The sequence below is a fragment of the Quercus robur genome, chromosome 5 (assembly GCF_932294415.1).
Source record: "Quercus robur chromosome 5, dhQueRobu3.1, whole genome shotgun sequence".
NCBI lineage: Eukaryota > Viridiplantae > Streptophyta > Magnoliopsida > Fagales > Fagaceae > Quercus > Quercus robur.
This window is the reverse complement of record NC_065538.1, coordinates 75,779,469-75,793,116: the sequence shown is the minus strand read 5'-3', so window position 1 is coordinate 75,793,116 and position 13,648 is coordinate 75,779,469. Positions and strand designations below refer to the sequence as shown.

The 13,648-nt window shown below is 32.4% G+C and overlaps 2 protein-coding genes across 2 annotated transcripts; both read left to right on the top strand.

Moving 5' to 3' along the window:
* The first annotated feature begins 7,958 nt into the window (after window positions 1–7,958).
* On the top strand, window positions 7,959–9,443 carry LOC126729184 (probable protein phosphatase 2C 51). The gene is made up of 2 exons (XM_050434873.1): window positions 7,959–8,687; window positions 9,130–9,443. Exons 1-2 carry the CDS (start codon window positions 8,402–8,404, stop codon window positions 9,378–9,380), a joined length of 537 nt encoding a protein of 178 aa, XP_050290830.1. The 5' UTR covers window positions 7,959–8,401; the 3' UTR covers window positions 9,381–9,443.
* Window positions 9,444–11,814: 2,371 nt separating this feature from the next.
* On the top strand, window positions 11,815–13,279 carry LOC126728720 (putative protein phosphatase 2C 50). Its single transcript, XM_050434507.1, has 4 exons — window positions 11,815–11,910; window positions 12,031–12,163; window positions 12,711–12,810; window positions 12,979–13,279. Exons 1-4 carry the CDS (start codon window positions 11,815–11,817, stop codon window positions 13,277–13,279), a joined length of 630 nt encoding a protein of 209 aa, XP_050290464.1.
* Window positions 13,280–13,648: the final 369 nt, after the last annotated feature.

The window sequence follows — 13,648 nt, the reverse complement described above, 5'->3', positions numbered from 1 at the left end:
TCTATGTTTATTTTTCATATTCAAAAATAAGAATTCTTAATTAAAGTATTTGTAGCCCTTTTAGATCTTTTAATTTATGTTTAAAAAATAAACAAGGTGGCATTTATTAGTTTTTTTTATATTCCTAGTTACATGCAAAGCCAGACCATAAACATACAAAGAAAAATAAAATAAAATATAATTATTTCATTGGAATTAAATTACATAATGATATTTAATGATATTTGTTTTTAGATTATAATATAATGGAGCTATGCCTTGAGGTGTTCCTTATTGTTATTGCATCTGCTTAGCATGGACCCATTTCAACACTTCTTTGTTCAATCACATTCTTTGTGATTTCACCAAGAGCGACATATAAACTTCAAGCAAGTCTTCAACAGCAATAAGACTCTTGATATTGTATTCTGTTGGAATTCTAATTTATTTTTAGTAGTAGGGTTTTTGGAATTTGGAAGGATAAGAGATCCGGGTCAAGCTTGACCTATTCTCTTGGTCCTTAGACCCGATAGTACTTATGTCCAACCCGATAAAGATAAAACCACAATTTTGCTTTTGACTCTTTTTTTTTTTTTTTTTTTTGCCCCTATTTAGAAGAACTATTCTTTTTTTGGTCTCACTCATATTATATTTAATCTAATCTAAACCTCGACTGTGTATACTGTTGAAACCCCAATTAATATCCAAAAGTAGGGGAAATTAAAGCTGACATCCCTAAATCTACTATCGTTAATAACATTGAAATGAAAAGGTGTTTTTTTTTTTTCTTCTTCTTTTGAACATATGAAATATAGACATACTTATAATTGAAAGTGTGATTCCTTGTAATATTGCCAAGTTTTCCACTAATTTAAGAGCCACAAATGATATGAGCTTATAACCCATGGGATTTTGACTAATTTGGACTATGGTTGCCGCTAGAAGCCCATATCTCAAAGCCGACTTCTTTTGAAGATTCACAAAATACCCTTAATTCTTTTTCCCCATGAAATCCATCCTGTTGGTGATACTAAAAAATTATCCATCTAATATAATAAATAAATGTAACATTATATTTAAATATTGAAACTTGTTTAATGCTTAGTAACTTTGAAACTTGAGCTTCTCACATAAATATTTAGAAATTGATTTGTATCTGAAAAACAAAGGGGAAAGGGGCATGAAAAGCCCAAAAAAAAAAATCAAACATTAAAATTGAATGTTCCATATTTTCCTATGCTTCAATTTAAATAAAGAATAACATATGTTTGTGGGCTTAGATCAAACAAATATATTTATTTTCAAGTTTATGTTTATTTTTATGATTTTCACTAGCATTATATTGAAAAAAAAGTCTTGATTAATGTATTCATACCCCTTTTAGATTTTTTTAAACTGTGTATAAAAAATGAAAAAGTAAATTGACATTAAGCTATTTATAAAAAAAAAAAAAAAAAATGTTAAGTAAAACCTTAGTGGATATGTAGATTTATTTAAGGCATAATCTTTGGTGTCTTGTAGATTTCAACTGTTTTCGAAATTTTAAAATTTACCATCTTCATCCTAGTGTGCCTCTTTCTTAAGAGTACTTTTGTTGATCATGACTTAGAGTTAGTTAAAAGAGAAAAAAAAGTGTGTTCTTAATGATGTGTTAAAGACTATGATTTTAGTTATGATTGAAATTTGATCGTAAAGTGGATAATGAAGGGGTTGAGGACTTTGTTATTCGTTGTCGTTGGGCTCTTTCTGCTTGGAAATTCATTTTCTTATGGAGAACGGACATTCTATGCTACACATTACCACAATGCCAATGCTCCTGTTGTTCTTGAAAATCCGGAGTGTTCTAGCTGGGTTCTTTCCAAAAATAAAAGAATTTGAATTGAATAGGTGTTAAGGCTTGGCTTGATACATTTATTAACTCAAATTCGAAGTCGAGCATAACAAACCCCAACTTGAATAATTAGAAGCGTTAAAAATAGTTTTGATTGGACACACTTTTCTACTGTTTTGAACTTAAAATGTTAACAGTTTAAGGACTATAATCATCTCAACATCACTTCTACCTACCCATTCTGATGGCTGAGTTTTGTCCTTGATTATCTATGCCCATTACTTTAAAAACTTAATTATTAGAATGTTGCATTTGTTAATTGCGTTCATATTTTGAGACAAATTTTAATTTATGATTTTCAAGGATGGAGCTAGTGTTAGGGTTTGTGCCCTAAAATCCAATTTATTGACATGTTATAAATAATTAAATTGTTTAATTATATGAGACTATTTATAAATGAATTAATGGGACATTATCATAGTCCTTGAGATGCATTGTATGTAATTTATGTGATTTAATTACAGAAAATATAAATCAAAAGTTCCTTGTGAACTCAAAATATAGTTCCTAGTCGGTGATGAAATTGGGTGTTTCATCTGTGAAGACTATAACGCACCAACTAAGATGGTTTGTCTTGATTATGGAAGTAGAGACTTCTAGTTGATGTGTTAATATGTCTTAAATGTATAAGATATATTGAACTAGACCGCTATAAGATTAATTATTCAATTAACAATTGTCATTTGAATAATTAATCTCATGACTTCTAATTTCATAGACTCTCAATCCTGAGAGGATAGTGAACTCGATTATAAAATGTAGGTTACTTTGATATATCAAAAGTGAGATCTAGTTTAACTGTCAAAGCCTTAGTATGTTAAGTAACCACACGTAGTGTTGAGGGAACACATATTCTCAAGATGGAATTCATAATCTCTTTCTATAGATACACAAAATATTCCCTTGAGATAAGTTTAATAGGAACTGGTTATTTAGGGCCGGCCTCTTTAGTAAAGAGTTACTAAAGTTCATATTTTATGAAATTAGATTTCATAAATATGAATAACTAAAAGATTAAATTGGGTACTCAAGGAATAAAATAGATGTTTACAAAGTGACAGTTTATTATGACTTTGTTCACTATGAATATTTCATGGAGGGGTCAAATGATATCATATTAGAGTCTTGGGAAATAATTTATTAATAAGGCCTAGAGTGCAATTATTTCTATAGTGGTACTTGTTATTCTCAAGATGGTAATTTTAGGCTTGTCAAGAGTTGACAGATAAGTCTGAGGCCCATTGGAGCTAGAGCCTTATTAGTCCCTTTGGTCCCATCCCAAGCCACACACTTAAGCCCAATTGGGCTAGCCCAAAAGGCTAACCCAATTAGATAATCAATTATTTATTCAATAAGAGTTATTAAATAAAGTAACTGCCAATGTAGTTAAAACGTACGTATAATTAAAAGGAAGAGAAAACAGTTTTTCTCTACAAGATCTTAGAAATACACTTTTCCAAAGAAAAATCAATGTACACAAGAACTGATTGAGAGACCACTCATCTTGGGCACCATGTGGAATTGAGTTGAAGATTAAAGGTATTCTCAAGTCTTGTTTTTGAATTTTATTGCACTAAGGTACGCTTTATTTTCTTTGTTTTAAAATTTAAGGTTACATGTTATCTATCATGAATGAAGTAAATTCTTATGTTGCTTTCACTGTGGGTTTTGTATGAGATGCCAAACCAGTTGTTTCCAACAGCCAGAACTTTGAGTTAGGGGGCGATTTTTTTGTTGGCTGTATGGCGGTTTCAACCTCTGATTGTGCTACTTAGTTGTTGAGATTTTATTTTATTTTATTTTTTTAAAGTGGGTAAGAGCAAATTTATTATTGTTTAGAATTTTTTAAAGGATAGAGTTGTTTATTTTGGATAAAATTAGTTAACTGAGCTTAATTTTTTTTTTTTTTTTTTTTAGTTTTATTGGTAATTTTTGTTGTTGTTTTTTGGGCTTATATATTTTGTTTTAAATTTTAGATCTATAATTTTTTTTGATAGGTCTATAAATTTTTTTGCAGTCACTAAAATGAGGAAAATGCTAGAGTTACAAGCTTTTTTTTTTTTTTATTTTATAAATTACTAATGTGATAAGTGGTAAGTAAAAAAATGATTTGAGTCATGGGTCTATACACAAGCCAATATAAATTTGCTACCAAAACAATTTGTGAAAATGTTGTAAAAGGTTTGTGAGTATAACATTACTCTTAAAAGAATCAATGATATTTTTTAAAAGAAACAAACATTAATTTTATAAAACAAAATTGCTAAAATTAGTATACATATATATATAATAATATTTTGCGAAAATTGTAAGGTAATTGTTCTATATATATATATATATAGAGAGAGAGAGAGAGAGAGAGAGAGATTTTTACTAATGTGGTGTCTACTTCTATATTTACCAATCATAGCATGACAATTTTGTAAAGTAAAAAATCACTTAGAAGTCCCTTACTTACATGAACCTAAAAGTGTGGGCCAATTTTCAATGACAGCTCCTTAGCATAATTTCTCCTACTTGATTCAACAAGCAAGCAAACAAAGGGAAAAAAAAAAAATTAAATCAAGGTGAGCACACATAAAAAAAAAATACATGTAGCTAGTTTATTTGGAGTCCAAATCTTCTATTTCATTCTTCCTGCTTCACCCTTTGTTTCACAAGTAAAATCATGCCACATGTCCACTTATTTAATCAAATGCTAAATTCTTGCCTTCTATTATTTCAATAAACTAAAATAAATAAAAAGTTAAGATACACATCAAATTCTCACTGCCCCCACCACCACCTTCACCAGCAGCCACCATCAAGATTTCGGCAAAGCCATCAAAGTCAGCACCAGTCACCACCAAAACCCATAACTCTTCAACTAACCCACCCAGCTTAGCTACCCTTACTAACAAATGGGTATCAACCACCACTATCCCATCTCTGTTCATATACCAAAAGAATTCCAAACATTTTTTTTTTTGTTTAATAGGCGTAATACTAGCCTGATTGTTATCTCCCCTTTTATCCTTAACCAAAATGTATATCTTGAAATCTGAAGCTTGAAAGATTATTTTGGTTTTTGAAATGGAGAGAGGTGAAGGAAGGGTGGTAGTGTGGTGGTGTTGGGTTGGTTTTTCATGGGTTTGAGAGGGAAGAAAGTGGAAGAGTTATGAGTTTCATCTGAAGTGGTGAGCTTGGTGGCAGTGGTTCACCGGAATTTTGATAGTGGCTGCTAGTGAAGGTTGTGGTGGCAATGCAGTGAAAACATTATGAGTTTTTAAAATTTTTATTTTATTTAAGTAATTAAAATAATAAAAGGCATAAATTTAGCATTTAATCAAATAAGTGGACATGTGGCATTCTTTTATTTGTGGAGCATAAAGTGAAGTAGAAAGAATGAGATAGAAGATTTGGACTCGTTTATTTGAAATCCTTGGGGCACCATAACTGATAATGCTTGGCCTTGGCCACTACATAAGGTTAAAGTAAAAATTGTAGGATTCCTAATTTTTAGAGTTTCTAGAGTACTCTACCCCTATATAGTTCTCTTAATCTCGACATTTCATTTTAAAATCAATGGTTATATTTATTCCATGTCATTAATTCATTAATAAAAATCTTAAAATAGATGTCATGTCAATTATTAAAATAGACAGTTCATATTTTAAATTTATTTTAGTTTTTAAAAAATTAAACAACATAGATCTGAACCCACAATTACCGTTGTGCCAATACTGATGGCACTAGACTTGTCTCCAGGGAAGTTTTGGCCCATGAACTACAAAAAACCTTGGCAGTGCATTCTATTAGGGTGTGTTTGTTAGAGTGGATTTTAGGAAGGATGGAAAAAAATGAGAGAAAATGAAGAGGGAAGACTTTTTGGATGGTATTTGGTTGGGAGGGGGGAGGGAAAATGTGTGGTGGGGCCCAAGTGTTTTCTCTCCAAACCCACCAGAATGTTTTCTCCCCAAAATGGGGGGAGAGAAAACTATGCACGAGCTTACCAAAATTCTCATGTGCATAGTGCACATGGGCGTTGTTCTGGCCCTTTTTTTTCTTTGTCCAATTGATCTTTTTTTTTTTTTTTTTTTTTTTTTTTTTTTTTTTTTTTTTTTTCTACTTACACACACAATTATTTTTGCTAAAAAAATGTGTTACTTTTTTGTTTTCACATACATAATTTTTTGCTATGAAAATGTTTTTTTTGTTTTATTTAATGGGGATATAATTGTAAATTTATACGAACTGCACTTTTCTGTTCTCTCATTTTTTTTTCTTCTCAATTAAACAAATAAATTTTCTATCTCTCCACTTTTCTATCCTCCCAACCAAACATAAATAGGAGAAAACTTAATTTCTTCTATCTTCCCACTTTTCCATTATCTTCCCATTTTCTATTCCCCTACTTTTTCACTGCTCCAACCAAACGGCTTAAAAAATTCTTCCTATGGCTGAAAGTAATATCTCCATTTAATAAAATTATTAAAAAAAAAAAAAAAAACTCCATTCATCCTAGAACACATCACCCAATCCACCAATCAATTGTTTTTTTTGTTCATATCTTAGTAGCAATGCTAATGATTTGAGCTCTCACAGTTGGGAAGGGTTCTCATTTTTTTTGTATGACCAATAGAATGAAAGGTTCAAAGAGGGAAAATCATATTTAAAGAATGGTAAGTAAGATGGTAAAAAAGGATGTTGGAGAAAGTGGATTTGATTGCCACTGCTAAATATGGTCTTCGACACCTATGCTTTAACCTTTTCTCCATATTTGTGATGGGGAAGATGGTCATCAGTGTTGGCACGAATATGAAATTAGGGTTCAGAATTTAGATATGTGATGCTTTTTTTTTTTTTTTTTTTTTAAATTAAGATAAATTTAAAATCAGAGCAGTCCATTTTAATAACTGACATGACATCTATTTTAAGGTTTTTGTTAATGAATTAATGACATGGAATGATCTTAGAATAATGTTATAGACACAGACTAATTTACAACATTTTTACGAACTGTCGATGTGACTTTAGTAATTTTCAAATAATCATTGATAAACATAAATGTGATGTTAGTATTGGACTCATATTAGAACTAAAAAGAATTTGTCACATCAATAGTTTGTAAAAATGCTATAAAATAGTTTGTACCTGTACCATTACTCATGATCTTAACCATTTATTTTAGAACAATGGTTGAGATTAAGAGAATTTTATGTTGTAGAGTACTCTAGGAACTTTTGAGGATTTAAATCCCAAATTATATAGTAATATTATCTGCAAAAAGAAACAGAACATCATTAGTTATATTAACTAAGAATCAGTAAAGTATTAACCTTCCAAAGCTGCAGCTGCCCTTCCTAAAACATGTTAAACATTGGGGGGGGGGGGGGGGGGGAATAGTAACCACCCAATTAAATTTTGAGAAGGAAGAGTCAAACTTTCCCAAATAAAAAAACCCAATTAAAGTCAACCTAAGCCATTCAAAATTTCAAACCCAGCTGCCAAAAGATTAAAAAAAAAAAAAAAAAAACTATAGTAAAATCCAATTTACACTACTTTCAGACTTTCAATTAATCATTGAGAGAGAGAGAGAGAGACAACTATGTGTATGTCCCATGTTTAAAGCAAACCCAATTGAAATCTAACCAAACCAAACAACCCAAAACACAAATGGGTTGTTTGGTACATCATTTTAAACACATGTTTTCAATTTTTAAACAATATTATACGTATTTTTACATACTTTTTCACCTACACTTATTTCCCTAAAAACTGAAAACTGTTATTTAAACACACGTACTAAACAAGCCGAAAACCCACGAAGTTCTAAACACTAGGGAAAAAGAGTCACATTTTTTAAACCCACAAAGTTAAATTTTTTACGTACCAACTGCCAGCTTTGTAAAAACAGGCCTAGTAATTTCTTTCTTAGAATTTTGGGTTTAGTCCAAGGCTGTATAGGCCTGAAATTTGAAATTTCTTTCACTCTAGTTTTTTTTTTGGGTTAGCGGGTTCGGGCCCAGTGATGGCTCAGATATGTAGATATATCTTTCAATCTTTATCCTAGTCATGATACGAACTGATGATGATTGTTTTTAATCTCAACTCAAACTCTCAGTCTCAGGTTCTTCATCGTATCTCTCCTTTTATCTCTCAAACTCTTCCAAAATCAGTAAAAGCTCTAACCTTTTAAGCATTGGGTACTCTCAATTTTTCGAATTTTATGTTTCGCTCTATATCTGTATGTTGTGTTGTGTTGCTTCTGTTTTTCTTTCTGGATACTATGTTGTTTGTTCGTTGTTGTGTTTAGCTGTATTTTCATATAACATAACATGCTTGCTGGAACACCACATAACATAAAAGTTTAAGCCCATGAGGTCAAGTTCCTAGCATTTTTCTTTTTAATCATCAAAAGTTACGAATATAAAATATATAGTCAGTTGAATACATGTGTGTATACTTGCTTTTCTTCAACCGTTTTAACAACTGTCAATACATGTTTACGAACTTGTTAGGTTCAAAGTTTGATCACAATTAAAGTGGACAATGGAAGGGTTAAGGACCCTGTTTTTAGGTGTTGTTGTTGGGCTCTTTCTGCTTGGAAACTCGTTTTCTTATGGAGAAAGGACAATATGTGCCACATATTATCAAAAGGGTGGTGTTCCTGCTGTTCTTCAAAATCCAGAGTGTTCTAGCTGGGTTCTTTCCAATAATTTCTACCGAAACCACACAGTCAACTGTTTGTTGGCTGGATTCACCAATTTCGAAGATGGCGAGAAGCATTTCAAAGAAAGATTTTTTTGTGATCTTGATTTGCAGATTCCATTTCTAGGTATTATCATGACTTTTAACTAATCTTGCTTGGTTCTCAGTTCAATATTTGGCTTGCTTCAAATTGATTCACAATATTTTGACACTTTTAAAGCTTGGATTTTGCTTGACTTGACACATTTATTAGCTCAAATTCCAAGTTGAGCATAACAAACACCAACTCAAATAATCAGAAAACGTTAAACATAGTTAATAGTTTTGATTTGACGCTAATTTCTACTAAAACCCAAAATATTACTATAATCATCTGGACATTACTTCTACTTATCCAAGACCCAGTCTGATGGCTGAGTTCTTTCCTTGATCATCTATGCTCATTACTTTGAAATCTTATTAGAATGCTACATTTGTAAATTGAGTTCATGTTTGGCGCCAATTTTTAATTTATGAATTTTTTCCAATTCTTGCAAGGTAAAAATATTATTATATTTGATATGTTGCAGGTGAAAATGGGTCTATTGAAGATGTTAAAGTTGGTATGGTCGCAGTATTTGACCATAATGGTGTGGAGGACTCCGCTAAGATGGCTACAAATCTTCTTAAAAATTATTTTTTAGTTCACACATACTTTCTTCGTGATGAGACGTATGCATTTAACAAATTGATGGGACCGTTATCTTACAAGGAGGACCATGATATGGTATTTCCAGAGCTAAACCAAGTTAATGAAGTAGACCAACTTATTAGAAGGTAATCGTTCTTCCCTAGGTTATAAATTTTAATGGAGAAGAGCTCAATGGAAAGATCTATATTGGACTTACTCGCTGTGCCTTTATCTTATGCATCTTATATATATTAATTTTCTCATGTATGAAATTTAATTATATTCTTGTGAAATAATCGCAATATATGACCCTGTTTTATTTGCTATATATTCATGTATGGATGTGTTTGCTTATGTTATTAAATTTAGAATCTGTATAATGACCAGGATATTCTTTGTGAAATCTTTGAGTGCAATATATGCTCCAGCTCAGCCCCTCCCCCCCTCCAATATTTGCTTCTGTTATGCCAATGAGTTCTAGCTCAAATGGCATTTTCTCTTCTTGTAAGTTCAAGGTGGAGGGTGAGATTGTAGGTTCAACACCCATTGGGTGCATTTGTGTTTGTTTATGCACATGCACTCTGTATCTACAATTTCTGTATTTGTGTTGTTTTAGCTTGTGGTTTGTGCTCCTATTATATCTGGTATATATGTGTCTTTTCATGTATCTTTTTCTTGCTGTTCATGATATGAAATTAAGGATCTATATATTGTAGGGGATGATATTTGCTCTCTGCAATTTGCACCCCTATTTTATTAGCTTTTTGCATGCTTGTGTGCTTGAGTGAGGTGGCTGTGTCTTCTGCGATTTGTTTGAGTTATTTACTTTACTATTCTATATTATAAATAAAAAATGGTTTTTACTTATTTGGTGTCTACTTTAACTCTGTATCTGCCAACCATAGCATGATAATTTTGTAAAGTTAAAAATCACTTAGCAGTCCCTCACTTAAATGAACCTAAAAGTCTGGGCCAATTTTCAGTGACAATTCCCTGGTATAATCTCTCCTACTCGATTCAACAAGTTAACAAAGGGTAAAAAAAAAGATTAAAGCAAGGAGAACACACATAAAAGAATACATGTGGCTGACCCTGATTAGTTTGTTGAGGATATCTTGAGCCCTAAGTTTTGGGACTAAGGCTTGATTGTTGTTGTTGTAGGGACATGTGCAACTGTCAAATAATTAAAGCATAAAGGTTTTGCAAATTCAATAACTAAGGTGCTAACACCTAGGAGAAAACCTGAATCATTTAATGCCAATCACTAGTGCCTCATCCTAACATGCATGCTTAATATCCCAATGCATCAAGCAATATGTCATAGTATGCTCTGAGATTCTTCCTAAGGCCATGATGTACATTTAAAAAAAAAAAAAAAAAAACCTGAATCATTTAATGCCAATCACTAGTGCCTCATCCTAACATGCATGCTTAATATCCCAATGCATCAAGCAATATGTCATAGTATGCTCTGAGATTCTTCCTAAGGCCATGATGTACATTAAAAAAAAAAAAAAAAAAAAAAAAAAAAAAAAAAAAACCTTCGTGCTATCCCAAACTTAAACTTGAGTAAATATCTAGCATGCGAAAGATGTCTGCTTCTCAAAGATTTTTTTTTAAGAGTACAGAAAGGGAACAAGAAAAAGTTCAAGCTGATTTTTGGTTTTAAACTTTTGATTACCTTTTATCTGGGGGCATGTCAGATGGGTTATGATCCTTTTGCTGCACTTTGCATGAATTTCTTTGAAACTGGAAAGCACGGACGCGGCACTAGAGGAGCCACACCTGCGTCCGATGCGTGAGGGACGCCGTTGCCCGCGCGTCCGGCCGCATCCTGCCAAGTGTTTTTTTTTTTTTTTTTTTTTTTTTTAGCCGACTCGTGCCGACGCGGCTTAGACTTGGGCCAATTCGTGCTGAATCGGGCCGACTCTGGTCGTATTGACCCTATCGGGCAAAACTGGCCGATTCAGGCCGAAATTCAAAAAAAAAAAAAAAAAAAGGTGCAAGACGCACCGTTTGAGCTTAATAACATACCATACTTTAGCAGTTCAGCTCAATTCATCCAAACACCAAGCTCTCTGACTCTCTCTCACTCCGTCACTCGTCTCTCAGTCTCTCTGTGCTCTCGCCTCTCTGCCTTTGTCTCTGCTCTTCGTCTCCCCTGTGGTTGTGAGACACTCGGCCAGACAACCACTCAGTCACTCCAAACACCAAAGTTCAGGTCTCTTTCAATCTTGTGGGTTGTATTTAATTTATGAACATCATGTTTTGGTTATTATCTACTATTGCTCTTAAATTTGGTATATGTTTATATAATGTGAAAAAGTATACTTAGCAATATATTAAAAATATAAATAAAAATATTTTTAATAATTTTTAATCGCCGAGTCCCGCCGCAGCCGCACCGACCTTTTTCAAAAATTTCCAAGTCCCGCACCCGCACCCGAGTCCCGAAACACACCTATGCTTCATAGCTTTGAACCCTATCTATTTTGAGAATACACATTAGAGAGGAACAAGTTTTAAGAATTTCATGGAGGATAATGTTGCAATTCATAGGGCTTTGGATTGCAGTTCTTTGTGAATGTTACCAAGAGGAGTCGATGGAACAATAAATGCAAAAATTTTGAAGGAAGCATTGTCGAGGACCATCCATGATATTGATTTAACTTTTTCTGAGGTAAGTTTTGCTAGCAACACTTTTTTTTCCCTCCTTTTCCTTTTTTATTTTTTTTTATACCTGTTTGTTTCCTAAATTTTTGAGCTAGTCTTCTAATTTTACTTTGTGATGTTTTCTCAGGTTGCTTCTAAACAAAATCATGTTCCTGGATGCGTTGCCACTGTTGTTCTTATGATAGAAGGGCAAATATTAGTTGCCAATGGTTGCAACTCAAAGGCCTTTTTGTGTAATTGGCACTATGTGGAGGATGAAGGTCAGATATGAATCTCTCTCTCTCTCTCTCTCTGAGGGTCATAAATGGTTAGAGTCCATTTTATGCTAAGATGTTAAATTCCTAGGGAATCCTAGTTTTTTCAACCAGAATGTTTGCGTTGAAAAGGAAGACAATGAAGAGCAAACAGTTATGTTTTGCGTAAAAGGAAAATAGATCAAAATCAAACAACATCCTTACCTCACCTTGTGTTTATGTACAGTACAGATTAGTGCAGTTAATTGTATGTAGCCCACAAACAATGGCATTTGCTTAAATAGTGCACGAGTTCACATAAGTTTGGAAGAGAATAAACACATGTTAATTGTGGATTAGATTAGTGCAATTAGTTGTAAAAGATTGAAAAGTAGTTAGCACTGTGTGATGGCTCTATTTGTTAGGTTAGTTTTGTTTCTCTTTGAATTAAGCTTGGGATCTCAGTATGATAACAGAGCATAGGCCTAATGTAATTATTCTTTTTAGAGAGACCGTTTTAACATACTATGGGTACCAAGTTGATGTGTTGTTGCTCCTCATTTGAAAACACCAGATGTATGGATTGATCTGTCTGTTAAATTGGCAAGAAGGTATCATTCAAGAAGTCTCAGTGAAAGAACTGAAGATGGAACTACTTGTGTACTAGTAGGAAGGTGAGTTTTTGTCTTATAAAAAGGAAAAAGAAATGAATGTTTATAGCTTTTGATTTTCTTATATGGATCCTAAATCTTATTTTCAAATAAATTATGAATTTTGGTCGATAAAATTATTTCTGGGGTTGAATTTTTCTTTCTAATTTTATTACTCTAGATCATTGGCAGGTATGGCAATTTGGCACCTAAGGTGACCGATTGGAAACCTTTAAGTGCTGTCAATAGTCATTTGGTGCTTGCATCTGATGAAATATTTAAAACCCTAAATGAACCTGATATCTGTGCTCTATTACATCAAAAATGTTATAAAAGCTATTGGATGTTAACCCCCATTCCATGTTATTTCATGACACCAAGTGATTCTGATTGCATAGTACATACTGCATTTCTTAAAGCCAGCAAAGAGGGGGTATTCCATATGATAATAGTAGGAGTGGCTATAACTTGTCAGTTGCTGTGGTTTGTCTGAGATCTGTTGGGGGCTTTATCATACATTAAATTATGGATTCCTTTACATGTTATTTTGCTTAACTTAGAGCTTGTTTAGCTTAGCTTATTATTTGGGTTGTATAGCCTATTTTGTTTAGTGGATTATTTTAATAAATTTTTTCCTCTTATTTTAGAGAGTGCTTCAGGAATGTTTCCAATAGAATATATATATATATATATATATATATATTTTTTTTTTTTTTAATAACATAAGAGTAAAACGAGGAGAATGAAAGGCAACACTCCAATCTAACAAGGCATGAAGAAAAAAAAAAGTTTAAAATCAAGGATAGTCTGTTCACAAACCTCAAAACTTCTAGAATTTTCTTTTTTTCCAAAGACGCTACAT

Bases quoted from the DNA above. Each gene is read 5' to 3' on its own strand.
- LOC126729184 (XM_050434873.1), top strand. From the start codon at position 8,402: ATGGAAGGGTTAAGGACCCTGTTTTTAGGTGTTGTTGTTGGGCTCTTT. The intron at 8,688-9,129 runs GTATTATCATGA...GATATGTTGCAG, and splicing joins TTTGCAGATTCCATTTCTAG to GTGAAAATGGGTCTATTGAA.
- LOC126728720 (XM_050434507.1), top strand. From the start codon at position 11,815: ATGTTACCAAGAGGAGTCGATGGAACAATAAATGCAAAAATTTTGAAG. The intron at 11,911-12,030 runs GTAAGTTTTGCT...ATGTTTTCTCAG, and splicing joins TTGATTTAACTTTTTCTGAG to GTTGCTTCTAAACAAAATCA. The intron at 12,164-12,710 runs GTCAGATATGAA...TGAAAACACCAG, and splicing joins GCACTATGTGGAGGATGAAG to ATGTATGGATTGATCTGTCT.